This window comes from Trachypithecus francoisi, unplaced genomic scaffold, assembly GCF_009764315.1.
Source record: "Trachypithecus francoisi isolate TF-2019V2 unplaced genomic scaffold, Tfra_2.0 Lachesis_group9, whole genome shotgun sequence".
Taxonomy (NCBI): domain Eukaryota; kingdom Metazoa; phylum Chordata; class Mammalia; order Primates; family Cercopithecidae; genus Trachypithecus; species Trachypithecus francoisi.
The window spans coordinates 59,288,841-59,304,230 of record NW_022681474.1 but is presented as its reverse complement, the minus strand read 5'-3'; the positions used below and the strand labels follow the sequence as shown (position 1 = coordinate 59,304,230).

The following is a 15,390-nucleotide window of genomic DNA, read 5'->3' as shown; positions in this document are numbered from 1 at the left end:
ACATTATGAAAAGACAACTTTAAAGTGAAAGGAAAAAACACAAACTCACTCAAAGGTAGAATTCTATATATAGCAAAAATAAAAGTTTAAGATTACTCTGTTTATTATTTCCAAATATCTTTGGGATTTTTAGTAGAGACTGGGTTTCACCACATACAGAGTAAACACAAACAGAGTAATAACAACCAACAGATATGCATTATAAGAAACATCAAAGGGAGTTTTCATGAAAAGGAAAAATGATCCAAAACAGAACTATGAAAAGACAGGAAAGAGTGAAAAGCCTAGAAATGAAGGGGGATAAATGGAGTCAACATGTTTCAGAGTTACGGGTTAAGGTAGTACAATGAATAGTTTGTATTTCATTATATGTCAAAAATTCTCGCTTTAACTTCTAGGATAACCACAGAAGACTACCACAACACACCCAACAGAAGAGCAAAAATAAAAAATGAAATACCAAGTCTCAGGATGAATGTGTGGAGTAAGAACACGCATGCACTGCTGCTGGCAAAGTAAACTGGTACAAATCTTGGGCAGCTGGCGAAATCAACGTATAACCTTCGTGTACTGATGTATGATTTTGCCTGTAACTTCTGCTTTCCTGTAATGTACCATCACCTTTAAAAACCCTTGCTTATAAGCCAGGGATCACAGGTCTTAGGTGTTAACCACCTAATTCTCCTTGCCCGATGCCCTGCAATAAATGCCTCCATTTCTCTTGCTGCAAATCCCAGTGTCCGTTTTAGCTTTTTATGTGTGCTTGGTGAGAGGACCCAAGTTTGGTTTGATAACAGAAAGAGGAATTATAGAATTCAAGTATCACCATTTTTCAATCTTTAATGAATTACTAAACTTAGACAATAATCAATGACTTTCAAACATTACAAAAAGACAATGGAGCCAGGTGCAGTGGCTCATTCCTGTAATCCCAGCACTCTGGGAGGCCAAAATGGGAGTATTGCCTGGGCCAAGGAGTTCGAGACCAGCCTGGTCAACAGGACCTGGTAGCAGGACCCTGTCTCTACAAAAAAAATTTGTTTTTAATTGGACAGGTATAGTAGCATGAACCTGTAGCTCCAACTACTCAGTAGGCTGAGGCAAGAGGATCACTTGAGCCCAGGAATTCAAGGCTGGAGTGAGCCATAACTGAGCCAATGCACTCCAGCCTAGGGGACAGAGCAAGATCCTGACTCAAGAAAACAAACAACAACAAACAAAAGGACAATGAGATGTTATGTGGCCCTGATGTAAGTACACAACACAATCTATGATAAATTCTTACCAAAACCTAAGCATCAGTCAGGATTAAGTTCAACTACTTAGAGAAAAATACAGGGATCACAGAAACACGTTAAACATAACCACAGTGATACAACAAGGAAAATCTTCAACAAATACACTGCAGTAAATAAAGATATAGAGAAGAAACATATGACTCACAAAACCTTCAAGATAAAAGACGTTTCAACCATATTTGAATCCTTACTTAACAAATGTAAAAAAATGCAAAAACTGGAAAACACTGATTACACATTAAGAAATTTTCAAATTTTGTTGTGGTAACTGTATTGTGGTGTTTTGTTGTTGTTGTTGTTGTTGTTTGAGACAGGGTCCCACTCTGTGGCCCAAGCTGGAGTGCAATGGCACAATCTCAACTCACTGCAACCTCTACTTCCTGGGATCAACTGATCCTCCCACCTCAGCCTCCTGAGTAGCTGGGTGCGAGCCACCATGCCCCCAGCTAACTTTTTATTTTTATTTACTTTATTTACTTTATTTATTTATTTATTTATTTATTGAGACAGAGTCTCCCTCTGTCACCCAGGCTGGAGTATGGTGGCTCAATCTTGGCTCACTGCAACCTCCACCTCCCTGGTTGAAGCAATTCTCCTGTCTCAGTCTCCTGAGTAGCTGAGACTACAGGTGCACACCACTATGCCCAGCTTATTTTTGTATTTTTAGTAGAGACTGGGTTTCACCATATTGGCCAGGCTGGTCTCGAATTTCTGACCTCAGGTGATCCACCCGCCTCAGCCTCCCAAAGTGCCGGGATTACAGACGTGAACCAACGTGCCTGGCCTTCATTTTTATTTTTGTAGAGATGGGGTTTCACCATGTTGCCCCAACTGGTCTTGAACTCCTAAGCTCAAGAGATCCACCCACCTTGGCCTCCCAAACCATTGGGATTACAGGTTTGGGCCACCACACCTGGCCAGTATTTTTTTTAAGTTTCTTGAACCAATTTTTTCCTCCATGTTGTTATACTTTATCAATTTGAATTTAAAAAGTTAGGTTCACTTACTCTATTTGTACTTAATTTTAGAATTTGCTTTTTCCATCTTTTTAAATGTTTTTGAACATGTGAAGCATTTAACATGATTCAAAAGTCAAAGCTATATATAATGATACAGCATCCAACAAAAGAGTCTTGATGCAGTAACATGCGGGCACTGAAGGCACTTAGAGTTTGGTTTCTAAATAATAGTTCACTGTAAAAGGAAGCACCACTCCAGGGAAAAACAACAGATTCCATGCCTGGGGCTGGGAGATACAAGGGAAGTTTGTGTATCTCTGTTCTAACAGACAACAATAAAGGCTCAAAGACTAACAAGGATATAGAGGAACCACTTCGAAGGAGTTCCACTAACTACATGGGGACAATATGAACATCAAAAATAATAACAATAAATGAGACTAAAAAAAAAAATCCATGAATCTGAAGTGATACCAAAAAAAAAAGGTATGTGTGTGAGGAGTGGGGGTAGGCAGGAGCTCTTTTTTACAGAAGAAAGGGAGCTAGGCCAGGCGCAGTGGCTCATGCCTATAATCCTAGTACTTTGGGAGGCCAAGGTGGGCAGACTGCTTGAGCCCAGTAGTTCAAGACCACCCTGAGTAACATAGTGAGACCCCACCTGTACCAAAAAAAAAAAAAAAAAATTAGCCAGATGTGGCAGCACACACCTATAGTCCCATCTACTCAGGAGGCTGAAGTGGAAGGACTGCTGGAGCCCAGGAGCTCAAGGCTGCAATGAGCCATTATTGTGCCACTGCACTTCAGCTTGGGCGACACAGAGAGACCCGGTCTCAAAAAGAAAAAACAAAAACAAAAAAAAAGCCAGCTAATGTAGGAGTAGAAAATGTGAAAAATCATAATTCTGCAACCACCAGTAGAACAGGTGATTCGGACAAGTATCAACAGACATTAAAAACACTGGATGAATGAAAGGTTGTTAGGAATACTACCTTTGAAATGAAAACACAGTACATCACCTTTGTAGCAATCCAGACACTAATTTTTAACATGAAACAACTATGAAGATGTAATCAGAGGAATTCAAATAGTCAACACTCTTTTAAAATGTCAATTTCAGGCCAGGTGTGGTGGCTCACGCCTGTAATCCCAGCACTTTGGGAAGCCAAGGAGGTTGGATCACCTAAGGTCAGTAGTTCAAGACCAGCCTGACCAATATGGTGAAACACCGTCTCTACTAAAAATACAAAAATTAGCCAGGCATGGTGGCGGGTGCTCAGGAAGCTAAGATAGGAGAATTGCTTGAAGCCGGGAGGTGGAGGCTACAGTGAGCTGAGATCGTGCCACTGCACTCCAGCCTGGGCAACAGAGCAAGACTCCGTCTCAAATAATTAATAAATAAATAAATAAGATGTCAATTTCAGGCTGCGCATGATGGCTCATGCCTGTAATCCCAGCACTTTGGGAGGTCGAGGCAGGCAGATCACTTGAGGCCAGGATTTCAAGACCAGTCTGGCCAACATGGCAAAACCCTGCCTCTACTACAAGTACAAATATTAGTGGGGCATAATGGCACATGCCTGTAATTCCAGCTACTTGGGAGGCTGAGGCATAAGAACTGCTTGAAACTGGGGGGTGGAGTTTGCAGTGAGCCAAGATGGCACCACTGCACTCCAGCCTGGGTGACAGAGCAAGATTCTATCTCAAAAAACAAACAAAAAAAAAGAAAAAATAGTCCATTTCAAGAAAGACAAAAGAGGCAGCATCTGCTCTAGATTACAGAAAATTAAAGGGCATGAGAACTGGACATAATGTGATATCACTCACTAGATGCTGACTTGGAAAAAAATATAAAGTGTATTTTTTTTAACATCTGGAGATACATCATTTTGTAGCGTACATTAAGATTATCATCTCCATACATGGAAAACATTCTTTTTCATAGGAGAAACATGCTGTAGTGTCATGGATGCCTACACAACTTTTTTTCAAATGATTCTGCAAAGAAACGTGGAACAGATAAGAAAACAAATGTGGTAATTAGTTAACAATTGGTTAACAGAGATGAAAAGTAGACACGTTTTCACTGTATTATACTTTCAACTTTTCTGCAGGTTTTAGATTGTTTTAAGTAAAAAAATGGGGGAGATATTTTTAAATGATTACTGTACACTTGGTTGGATATGGTAGCTCGTGGCTGTAATCTCAGCACTTTGGGAGGCCGAGGCGGAACGATTGCTTAAGCCCAGGAGTTCAATATCAGTCTAGGCAACACAGCAAGACCTCATCTCTACAAATAAAAAAGAAAAACAAAAATTAGGCATGGTGATGTGTGCACCTGTAATCCCAGCTACTAGGAAAGCTAAGGCAGGAGAATCGCTTGAGACTGGGAGGTCAAGAGGTTGAGGCTGCAGTGAGCCATGATCACAACACTGCACTCCAGCCTGGGCAACATAGCGAGACCCTGTCTCAAAAACAAAAACAAGATTACTATATACACGTGCAAATTTTGTGGATATGGTTCCTAACCACAACCTCCTCCACTAATATCCTAGTTATTTCTTTTTAAATAACTAGGATATTAGTTAAATAACTAATTAGTTTAAATAACTAATTAGTTTAAATAATATTAGTTAACTAGGATATTTTAAAACACTATCTCATTTTGGGAAACTTTAAAGTACAAGGGATTTAGGTAACAGTGTGGATTACTGCTCATCTTCTTAGCATGATTAATTGTATTGTGGTTAGATAAGTAAATGTCCTTATGGTGAAGAAATTTATACCAAGTTATTTAGGGATAAAGTGTTATAATGTGGGTAACTTATTTTCAAATATATTTCAGAATAAAATGTATATACAGAGGAGAAATAAAGCAAAAAAGGCAAAAATGTTACCTGCTGAATCTAGGTAAAAATTACATAAGTGTTTATTTTGTTTGAAAATTTTCATATTAAAAGTTAAGAAAAAGGCCTCAGCTTTCAGAGATACTTATTGATATGTTTACCAAAAAAAAATTATCTTGAATTTGAGTCAAAATAATCTCAGCAGGAATGGGTGAAAGTAAAAGTGAGACAGCTCTGAGCTGATAACTGAGGAAGCTCAGAATGGCTAGGTACATGGAGGTTAATATACTATTTTATCACTTTTGTGTAAGTTTGCAATTTTCCAAAATAAAAAGCTAAAAGAAGAATGGATACTTTTAGTCTGAAATACATATTTATCTATCCTAACTCCAAAAATATCAATGAAGAAACATAGAAGAGGCAGAGCGCAGTGGCTCACACCTGTAACCCCAGCACTTTGGGGGGCTGAGGTGGGTGAATCACCTGAGGTCAGGAGTTTGAGACCAGCCTAACCAACATGGCAAAACTCATCTCTACTAAAATACAAAAAAAAATTAGCTGCGCATAGTGGCATACACCTGCAGTCCCAGCTACTCGGGAGGCTGAGGCAAGAGAATCGCTTGAACCCAGGAGGCGGAAGTGGCAGTGAGTTGACATCACGCCACTGCACTACATCCAGCCTGGGCAACAGAACAAGACTCCCCTCAAAAGAAAAAAAAAAAAAAAAGAATACAGCCAGGCACAGTGGCTCATGCCTATAAACTGAGCACTTTGGGAAGCTGAGATGGACAGATCGCCTGAGCTCAGGAGTTCAAGACCAGCCTGGACATGGGGAAACCCCATCTCTACTAAAAACACAAAAATTAGCCATTCATGGTGGCCGGCGCCTGTAATCCCAGCTACTCGGGAGGCTGAGGCAGGAGAATCACTTGAACTCAGGAGGCAGAGGTTGCAGTGAGCCGAGATCACACCACTGCACTCCAGCCTGGGCGACAGAGCCAGACAGACTCTGTCTCAAAAAAAAAAAAGAATACTCCCGGGAAGGGAGTATTCCCCCCTCAGCAGAAGAAACATTTTGAGTAATTTCTGAAAGATACAGAATGGTAAGACCAAACAGAAGTCAGAGGCAGGAAGTCCATTTCAAGCACAGCCATAAGCTTGGAGATGTTCTGGGTTCTGGCAGGAAACCTGCTGGATTTCTTACCTATTATGTTTCCTTACCAATTCACCTACAATCCTTGAATTGGCCTTTCCATTATGGGAGACAATAATAGAGGACACATTTCTCAACAGTTGAGTGAATTCACATTAGCTACCTGTGCTGATCAAACTAGTTCTTCACTTTTAAATATGAATGGAAAATAAAGATTTACTAGATATTTGAGGAAAAGCAACAGCATAAAGCACACTCACCAGGATGACTAGAAATGAATGCTAAGAAACCAAATCAATATAAGAAATAGAAATGAAAAATTAGTTCTAATATCTTCAAACAGATTTTTAAAATGATTCCTTCCATAAACCAAGAACACACTGCCATGGTAAGAAGCCTTCAGGGAGAAAGAAAGAGCAGTAAGATATTAAAAACAGGCCAGACATGGTGGCTCACACCTATAATCCCAGCACTTTGAGAGACTAAGGAAGATGACCTGAGCACAGGAATTTGAGGCTGCAGTGAGCTATGACTACTGACTACTACACCACTGTATTCCAGCCTGGGTAAAAGAGTGAGATCCTGTCTCTAAAGAAAAAATAAGAAAGAAAGAAACTAAACAACACAGTGAAATTGTAAAATTTTCACAAATGGTGAAAACTTTTTTAAAATTTCAAAGAACGGGCAGGGCACAGTGGCTCACACCTTGTAATCCCAGCATTTTGGGAGGTCAAGGCGGGCAGATCACCTGAAGTCAGGAGTTCAAGGCCAGCCTGGCTAACAAGGTGAAACTCCATCTCTACTAAGAATACAAAAAAAATTAGATGGGCATGGTGAAGGGCACCTGTAGTCCCAGCTACTCGGGAGGCTGAGGCAGGAGAATGGCGCGAACCCGGGAGGCAGAGCTTGCAGTGAACTGAGATCACGCCACTGCACTCCAGCCTGGGCAACAGAACAAGACTCTGTCTCAAAAAAAAAAAAAAAAAAAATTTCAAAGAACCTTTAAAGATGTTTTAGAAATAGAATGAACATGGAAAATAGTACAAAAGAGAAATAAAAATAAATATAAAGAAGTTCAGGGGGCTGGACGCAGTGGTTCACGCCTGTAATCCCAATACTTTGGAAGGCCAAGGGATGTGGATCACAAGGTCAGGAGTTCAAGACCAGCCTGGCCAAGATGGTGAAACCCCATCTCTACTAAAAATAAAAAAATTACTCAGGTGCAGTGGCAGATGCCTGTAATCCCAGCTACTCGGGAGGCTTAGGCAGGAGAATTGCTTGAACCCGGCAGGCAGAGGTTGCAATGAGCTGAGATCACACCACTGCACTCCAGCCTGGGCAACAGAGTGAGAGACTCTGTCTAAAAAAATGGCTAACAAGCGCACTTCAGGCTTGTTTTCCTCTACCCCAAATGCCCAGCTAAGGCAGCCTAAAGTTCCTTGTATACTAAACATCCATTGCATTACAAGTGAGCAATTTAAACTATAGCAACTCTCTTTGAATAGCATTTGCAATTCAACAAGATTTAGTAAGACAGAACGTCATAAATAGCTGCTAAATGAATGAATTGATTAAGAACTGATTAAGAAAGATACCAAAAAAATGCTAACTTCAGGTAAAGGAAAGATATTTGCTGAAAAAACGGCAGAGTCAGTTAAAAAAAATCTTACCCTTAAAATCAGTATCTTGATGAAATTCCTATCAAAATCCCAACAAGGATTTTTATAAGCACAGTCAAGCTTATTCTAAAACTTATAAAAAAGGCACAGGTGCTAAGAAGAGCTAAAGCAACTATGAAGAAGAATAAAGTAAAAGGAATCACTGTGTTCAATATTAAACCTTACTGTATGGTCAGTCATCAAGATAACATGGTATTAGCAGAGACATAGACACATACACTAACAGAACACAGAAGATAACCTAGAAATAGGTCCACAAAAATATACTTAAGTGATTTCTGACAAAGGTACAAAAGCAATTCAGTAGAATTTTCACAAATGTGTTGAAAAAAAAGTTTTAACAATTGGTACTGCTCCACAGGCAAAAACAGCTTCAATCTAAACCGCATACCTTATACAAAAATTAACTCTAAATAGATGAAGTACTTAAATATAACACATAAAACTAAATAATTTTTAGAAAAACAAATAAGAGAAAATCTTTGCCTAGGGCTAGGCAAGAGTTCTTAAGACTTGATAACAAAAGCATCATCTCTAACAAAATATTGATAAACTGGACCTTATCAAGGTGAAAAACTTTTGCTCTGTGAAACACCCTGAAAAGATGAAAAGATAAGCTATCGACAAGGAGAAAATATTTGCAAACCACATATCTGACAAAGGATTACTATCTAGAAAATTTTAAAAACTATTAAAACTCAATACATTAAAAAAAAAATCCAATTTGAAAATAGTAATGTGGGAGACCAGAAATATGCCACCCCAAAATATGAAGAATTGTTGAGCTGAAGACAATAAGCAGACACAAGAAAGCTCTCTGTCCTCTATTTGCCTAAAAGCAGGACATGGATTTACAAAGACAAAAGGTATCCTTGCCTCCCCGTCTATCAAGGAGAACAAAGGTTAGCAACTGAAGACAACTTGAGAACTGATGGTCTTAGAGACGGTACCAGGGAATCTACATTAACTAGCTTCGCAAACTAGCCTGTATCGGCCATTTATTTGCTTTCCCCCACATTGCCATCCCTAGAAATTCCAAGCCCCTTTCCTTTGTCTTAAAACTTCTCTAAAACTTTCCCGTTCTTTGATGAAGATGCTATATAAGCTGAAATTCAAAGCCACCTCTTTGTGAAACACTCATTCTCTGGGTGTCCCCCATGTATATATGAAATATATTTGTTAATAAACTTGTTTTTCTCTTCTTAATCTGTCTCTTGTTACAGGGGTTCATTCCAACTAAGAACCTATGGGGGGGAAGGTTCAAGAAAAAAAATTACCATTCTTCCACTACAGTTCTAAGACACAAAGGACTATTTCAACAAAGAGAATATACAGGCAGAAAATACGCCCATGAAAATATTTTCATGCAAATAAATAACACAAAAAAAATCACTATATACCCATCAGAATGACCAAAAAAAAAAAAAAAACACCAGTGCTAACACCAAGTGATGGCAAGGAAGACAGAGAAAAACTGGATCATGTGTACAGCAGCTAGTGGAAATATAAAATGGCATGTTCACAGCAGTTTTATTTTTCACAGCCCAAAATTGGAAATTAACCCACATGTCCTTCAACAGGTGAATGGTAAAACTGTGATATAACCAGCCGGGCATGGTGGCTCACGTCTGTAATCCCAGCACTTTGGGAGGCTGAGGGGGGTGGATTAACTGAGGTCAGGAGTTTGAGACCAGCCTGACCAACATGGAGAAACCCCATCTCTACTAAAAATACAAAATGAGCCAGGCATGCACTCCCAGCTACTCAGGAGGCTGAGGCAGGAGAATCACTTGAACACGGGAGGCAGAAGTTGCAGTGAGCCGAGATCATGCCATTGCACTCCAGCCTGGGTAATAAAAGTGAAACTCCACCTCAAAAAAAAAAAAAAAAAAAAAAACAACCATGGTATATCCATACCATGGACTACTACTTAATAACAAAAAGGAATGAACTGTTGACACATATACAACCTGGATGAATCACCAGGGAATTGTACTGAGTGAAAAAAGCTAACCCCAAGAGGTTAATGTTATATGATTCCTTTTCTGTAGCATTCTTGAAAGGACAGAAACAGATTAGTAGGTTGCTGGTGTTTAGGGAGGAGGCTGTAAGGGTTGGCTGGAGTTGGGGAATGACAGAGCCAGGATGGAGGTAGGTGTGGCTATAAAAAGCGCAACAGGAGAGATCATCCAGGTAATTCAGCTACTCTGTAGTTTGACTGTGGTGGTAGATAAACGATTCTAATTTGCCATTGCACTCCAGCCTGGGTGACAGAGTAAGACCCTATGGCGCGCACGCGCATGTGCGCTCTCTCTATATATATGTATATATATTTGTATTTATATTTGCAATATGTATATTTCACATAGGAACAGCATACACATTGTTATTTAATTTAGAGAACTGAAAAATCTAATAGGTGTAACTGCAGTACCAAAAGGAAAGTAGAGAATATTTGATGAAAAAAAGGCTGAGAATTTTTATTTATTTTTTATTATTATTATTTTTTTAGATGGAGTCTTGCTCTGTTGCCAGGCTGGAGTGCAGTGGCGCGATCTCGGCTCACTGCAGCCTCCGCCTCCCGGGTTCAAGCGATTCTCCTGCCTCAGCCTCCCAAGTAGCTGGGACTACAGGTGTGCGCCACCACACCCAGCTAACCTTTGTACTTTATAGTAGAGACGGGGTTTCACCCTCGATCTCCTGACCTCATGATCTGCCCGCCTCGGCCTCCTAAAGTGCCTGGATTACAGGTGTGAGCCACCACACCCGGCCAAGGCTGAGAATTTTTAAACTGACAAGGATATCATACCTTAGAATCAACTCCCGCCAAAATACTACAGGATAAAGATAGAGAAAATCAAACCAAGTTATATTAAGTAACAAGTGCTGAAAACCAAAACAAAAGAGAAAATCTCATAACCAACCAGAGGGAAAAAGATCAATTGCCTTCAAGGGGGAGGATGATTTAAGACAAAAACAACAACAATCCAGAAGTCATCGGAACGGTATCTTTAAAGTGCTAAAAAGAAAAGGGGAAAAAAAAGCTCTCACTCCAGAATTCTGTCTTTATTGAAAATATCCTTCAAAATGAAGAAATATAGACATCTTTAAACAAAAAAAAAAAAAAGAGAGAGAGAATTTGTCACCAAAAGATCTGCACAAGAAACAATAAAACTTCTTTGGGGTAAAGGCAAATAACTGTAGATGAAGCATGATACTGCAAAAGGGAAGAAAGAGCACAGGAAAGGGCAATTATTTCAGTAAATAGAAAGCCTACCCCACTCTCTAAAGTCGTAATACTAAAGATACCTTGTGGGGTTTAGAACACAAGGAGAAGAAAGCATCAAAACAACAGTATGCATGTGGGGATGGAGCAAATGGAATGATAGTGTGGTAATTTAATTAAGTTCTTACATACAAGTAAACTCCAAATGGATTAAAAATTTAAACATAAAATGCATAAAAATATTAGAATACATGGGCAGATTCTTTATAATCATGACATGGGAAGGACTTTCTAACTATGTCTCCAAATGCTGTCAGTCCAAAACCATAAGGAAAAGATTAATAAACTAGACAACAAAAATAACAAAAATAACCAAATATTTCTGCATAGAGAAAAACACCATGAACAATTATCAAAAGACAAATGATATACCAAAAAATAATGGCTTGCAACTCATATAATACATAGGAGTAAAAGACATTGGAGGGAAAAAAGACCAGAAAACCTAAGAGAAAAATAGGCAAAATATATTAACCATTAAGTTCACAGAAAAATAAATATAAGACACCCTTAGACACAGGAAAAGGTATTCAACCTCTCTCAGTGAAGAAAATTGCAGATGCAAACTATATGAAATACCACTTTTTATCTATCAGTTGTCCCCAATCCAAAAGTTGAAGCACATATTCTATGGGAGGAGCTGTGAAGAAATAAGCATTCCCATGCATTGCCAATGGGAAAACAAAATAATACTAACTCTAGGACAGGCATGCTCACTAAGTTGATTAAGTTCTGGGAATTCATCTGATATATAAACATATACACACAAAATTATAAATGTACAAGGTTATTCATTACAACATGGTTTGTCACAGCAAACGGCTGGAAGTAGTTAACTATTGACTTGAATTAGTATGCAATTGTGACAGAGAGAAAATGCCATTCACGTTCTGTCATAGAAACGTCTGCATACTGTTAAGCGAAAAAGGAATAATGGAAAATAGTGTATACGTCAAGCATCAGAATCAGCTTAAGCTAGAGGTTTATCAGAACTTCAGAATCAAGGGCCCCATCCATAGTTCATAGCTACTAAATCAGAACCTGCATATTAAAAAGATTCCAGGGATGCACAATCATATTTAAGTTTGATATGCCCTAGAGATAACAGATGCCTTTTTAAGTAAACCAAAGAAGCAAATAAGAATATACATACATATTTTATTTAAACTGGATAAAGAAACACTGGCAAAGTAAACCAAAAACTAGAAAAAAAATAGACATCTTTGGTAGAGTGACCATGTATTCCAGTATGTCTGGGATTGTCCTAATATATGCCAGTTGTCTCTGCATAAGTATTTATAAAACCTCTTTCACTCTCAGTGAAAATGTATCAATCAGTTTGAATGATAAATAAATGTCACCCTACCTGAAGAAACTGCATGAACAGAGGGAGTGTGAATATGTATGTACATCTTTTTGTTATCACTTACTTTTTAAAAAGTAAAAGTAATGTATTATTATGTTAATGTATTATTAATTCAAAAGCACTTTATTAAGGAAAAAAAAAATAAAACCAGTCAGGAAAAACAGACCAAGAAGAACCTAAGTAGGCTAAGGATGGAAACACAAGGAAAAGCGATGCCTGGAGCAAAAAGAAAAGATCCCTTCATGACGACTAGGGAGGGAATCAAAGTTAGGAAAGGACAGTTCAGAGGGTGGCATTATACACACCAACAGAGGAGACTCTCCAAACAAAGACCATGGTTAACAATATACGCAGCAGACCAGGGAAGTAATGCAAAAGCAAAAACATCCACTGGCCTTGATTATGATTTCGTAGCCTTTGCCAGAACTGATTCAGGTGAGTTTAGGTGAGGGAACAAAGTTGCATTCATCAGATTGAAACATAAATGAAAAACACAGAAACAAGTCGGAACTGTCAGTGATTCAACCTAGAAATAAGAACAAGCTGACACAAAGAGTTAGGGGAAACTGTTCTGAGGACTTGCAGTCCCTCCATTCCTCCACATCGTCAAGGTTTTATTCCTGGATCAAGCAGGACCATCAAACCTCAGTGTCTGGTCTCCTGAAAAGCATATGCACTGAGTTCTGCTCTGTAACTGTTCTTTGTTTCTACCAAGAAACACTTCTAGACAACTTACTGCATTTATTTCAGAATTGTTATTAGAACAATCACAGATAACATTACAATAACTTGGATAATTCTGCAAAATTAAAAATCCTGCATCTAATTTGCCAAATGCACTATTTTGGATTTGCTACTTCAGTTTTATTTCCCTTAATGTCAATTTTTGCCTATTTCTGTTTTTCCATTTTCAAAACATAAATCCTTATAAACTTCAGAAATCCATTTTAAAACAAACTGGGAATAAATAAACAAGAATCTCACCTGGGATTTGTTCATTTTCTGCTCTTAGTGGAGGAGGGAGAGCTGAAGGATTAGAAAGGAAGAATGTCAGGAGAGCCTTGGCCAGCCTTGCAGTTCGGAGATTCACCTGCCTATACAGCTCCACACACAAGATACTTACGTGTCCATGTGTGGCTCCGATATATGCTGAGCTCAGACATGACACTTTTCACTGAATGAATGTAAATATTTCTTACTGATTTATTACCAATTTAGGTTCTGTGACACAGAAAAATTAAAAACATGAAAAGATGAGTTTAACAAGTAACAATAATCTAAAGGAAGAAACACTATGGGTTTGTCAAAATTCCTTGTAGGGAAAAAAAAATATTCAGGCCATATTGTTTATCTATTTACCTGTTAACACCATTAACGCCCTGAGGTCAGATAATGCAAAAAACCTCTAAAAAAAGGGATGCGGTGTTTAATCAAGTTTAAAAATGTTCTAACAAATGTTGCTAACAATTCCTCAAAAAGATCTTTTAATGAGAAACTGTCACATAGAGCAACAAAATAGGAAGCAATGGCTCGGGAAACTGCAGACTTGACTTCTAATCTCAGTCTGCCTCTAACGAATGACAAGATCTGAACTAGTCACCTTTTCAAACTCAGTTTTGTTTTTCCATCTTTCAAATAACATCAAAACAGATAACCCAAGTAGGACCTGCCTGCACTACCATCCGGCGGAGTATCAGGCCAGGAGAGGAGGAAGCTCGGCAGCTCATCTGGATGTGCCGGGTGTTCGCGGAGGGGTGATGACAGCATTTCCTTCGCTGTGGCCGTGAGCCTTTCACCCGTCCCTACCCTCAGACTCTCCAGAGGTGACACTCCTGTTAGCCTGCGCGCCCACCCCTCAACTCCAGCTCACCTCTCTCTTCTTAAACTTGTCCCAGACCTTGCACCGGCACACAGACTCCGACGGCTTCAGGATACGGTGCCATGATTACACATAATACATAAACGAACGCGCAACGTGTAAATAATTACTTGGGATACGAGGGCGGTCAGAGCCAGAAGGGGCCCTGGTGGGCAGCTAGGCCAGCCCCTTTGCTCCTGCACTCCACCCGCAGAGAGGCCCTGGGGCCGGTGCAGGCGCTGTCTCCCCCGGACTCTCCCAGGAAACGCACACCCAGTAAATACAGCACCTAAACAACGAAAGTGCTCAAAACAACCCAAGACGGCAAGTATTCCAGATATCCGCAATTTACAGAGAGGAAAACCGAGTCTCCCGTGGGTAATTGTCTCTAACTCATTTGTCGCGGACCCGGCGCAGTCGTTCTCCCTCGCAGCCCCGCCCCCTCCCCGCGGGCCCAGCGCACAAAAAGCACACTCGCACACATCAAACGCCATGCGCATGCGCACGGCAAACGTCACACGCTACGCACGCGCGCTGTTCCCCCTCCGCCCCCCCGGAGCCAGTTCCGTCCCCTTCGGGCTAGCGCGCACTATCCATTCGCTGCAACAAGACTCAGCTGAGCGCCAGGCGCAGGGACTTGACGCATAAGGACCCCCGCGAGCCCCGAAACTCTCGTTCCCACGGCAGACCTCATCCCCTTATGATAGAGACGCCCTCGCCCCACAGTCCCTTCAACGCCGCAGGCGCTAGGGGTCCCTCCCCACCTTCGAGCTCTAGCCGCTGCCCGCCCGCCTTTGGGGCAGCGCGGGGACCCCCTGGCCCTCCCCCAGTACTCCGGGGCTCACCCTCCGCTCCTCGCCGCGTGAACCTGGAGGCGACGGGTTTCCCACAGCGGACTGGAGGCCGGGGAAGGACACGCCGGGAGGGGAAGGCGGGGATGCACATGCG

General features: G+C 40.4%; 1 protein-coding gene across 18 annotated transcripts in view; it reads right to left on the bottom strand.

Annotated features, from left to right (window-relative positions):
* Window positions 1-15,390, bottom strand: part of ZNF248 (zinc finger protein 248) — a 78,361-nt gene extending 62,971 nt beyond the window's left edge. For 5 of the 18 annotated variants that reach the window (XR_004436393.1, XM_033208296.1, XM_033208299.1 and 2 more), the window contains exons 1-2: window positions 14,455-14,905; window positions 13,569-13,610 (exon numbers count right to left, since the gene is read on the bottom strand). Coding sequence is in view for 13 of the 18 variants with exons in the window: in XM_033208296.1 (XP_033064187.1) it covers window positions 13,569-13,583 (15 nt within the window). In the remaining 5 variants the exon portion in view is untranslated. Of the gene's footprint in view, window positions 1-4,425; window positions 4,539-13,568; window positions 13,611-13,707; window positions 13,806-14,454; window positions 14,906-15,206 lie in introns of those variants that run through there. The other 13 variants (XM_033208295.1, XM_033208287.1, XM_033208297.1 and 10 more) reach the window with 9 other exon arrangements.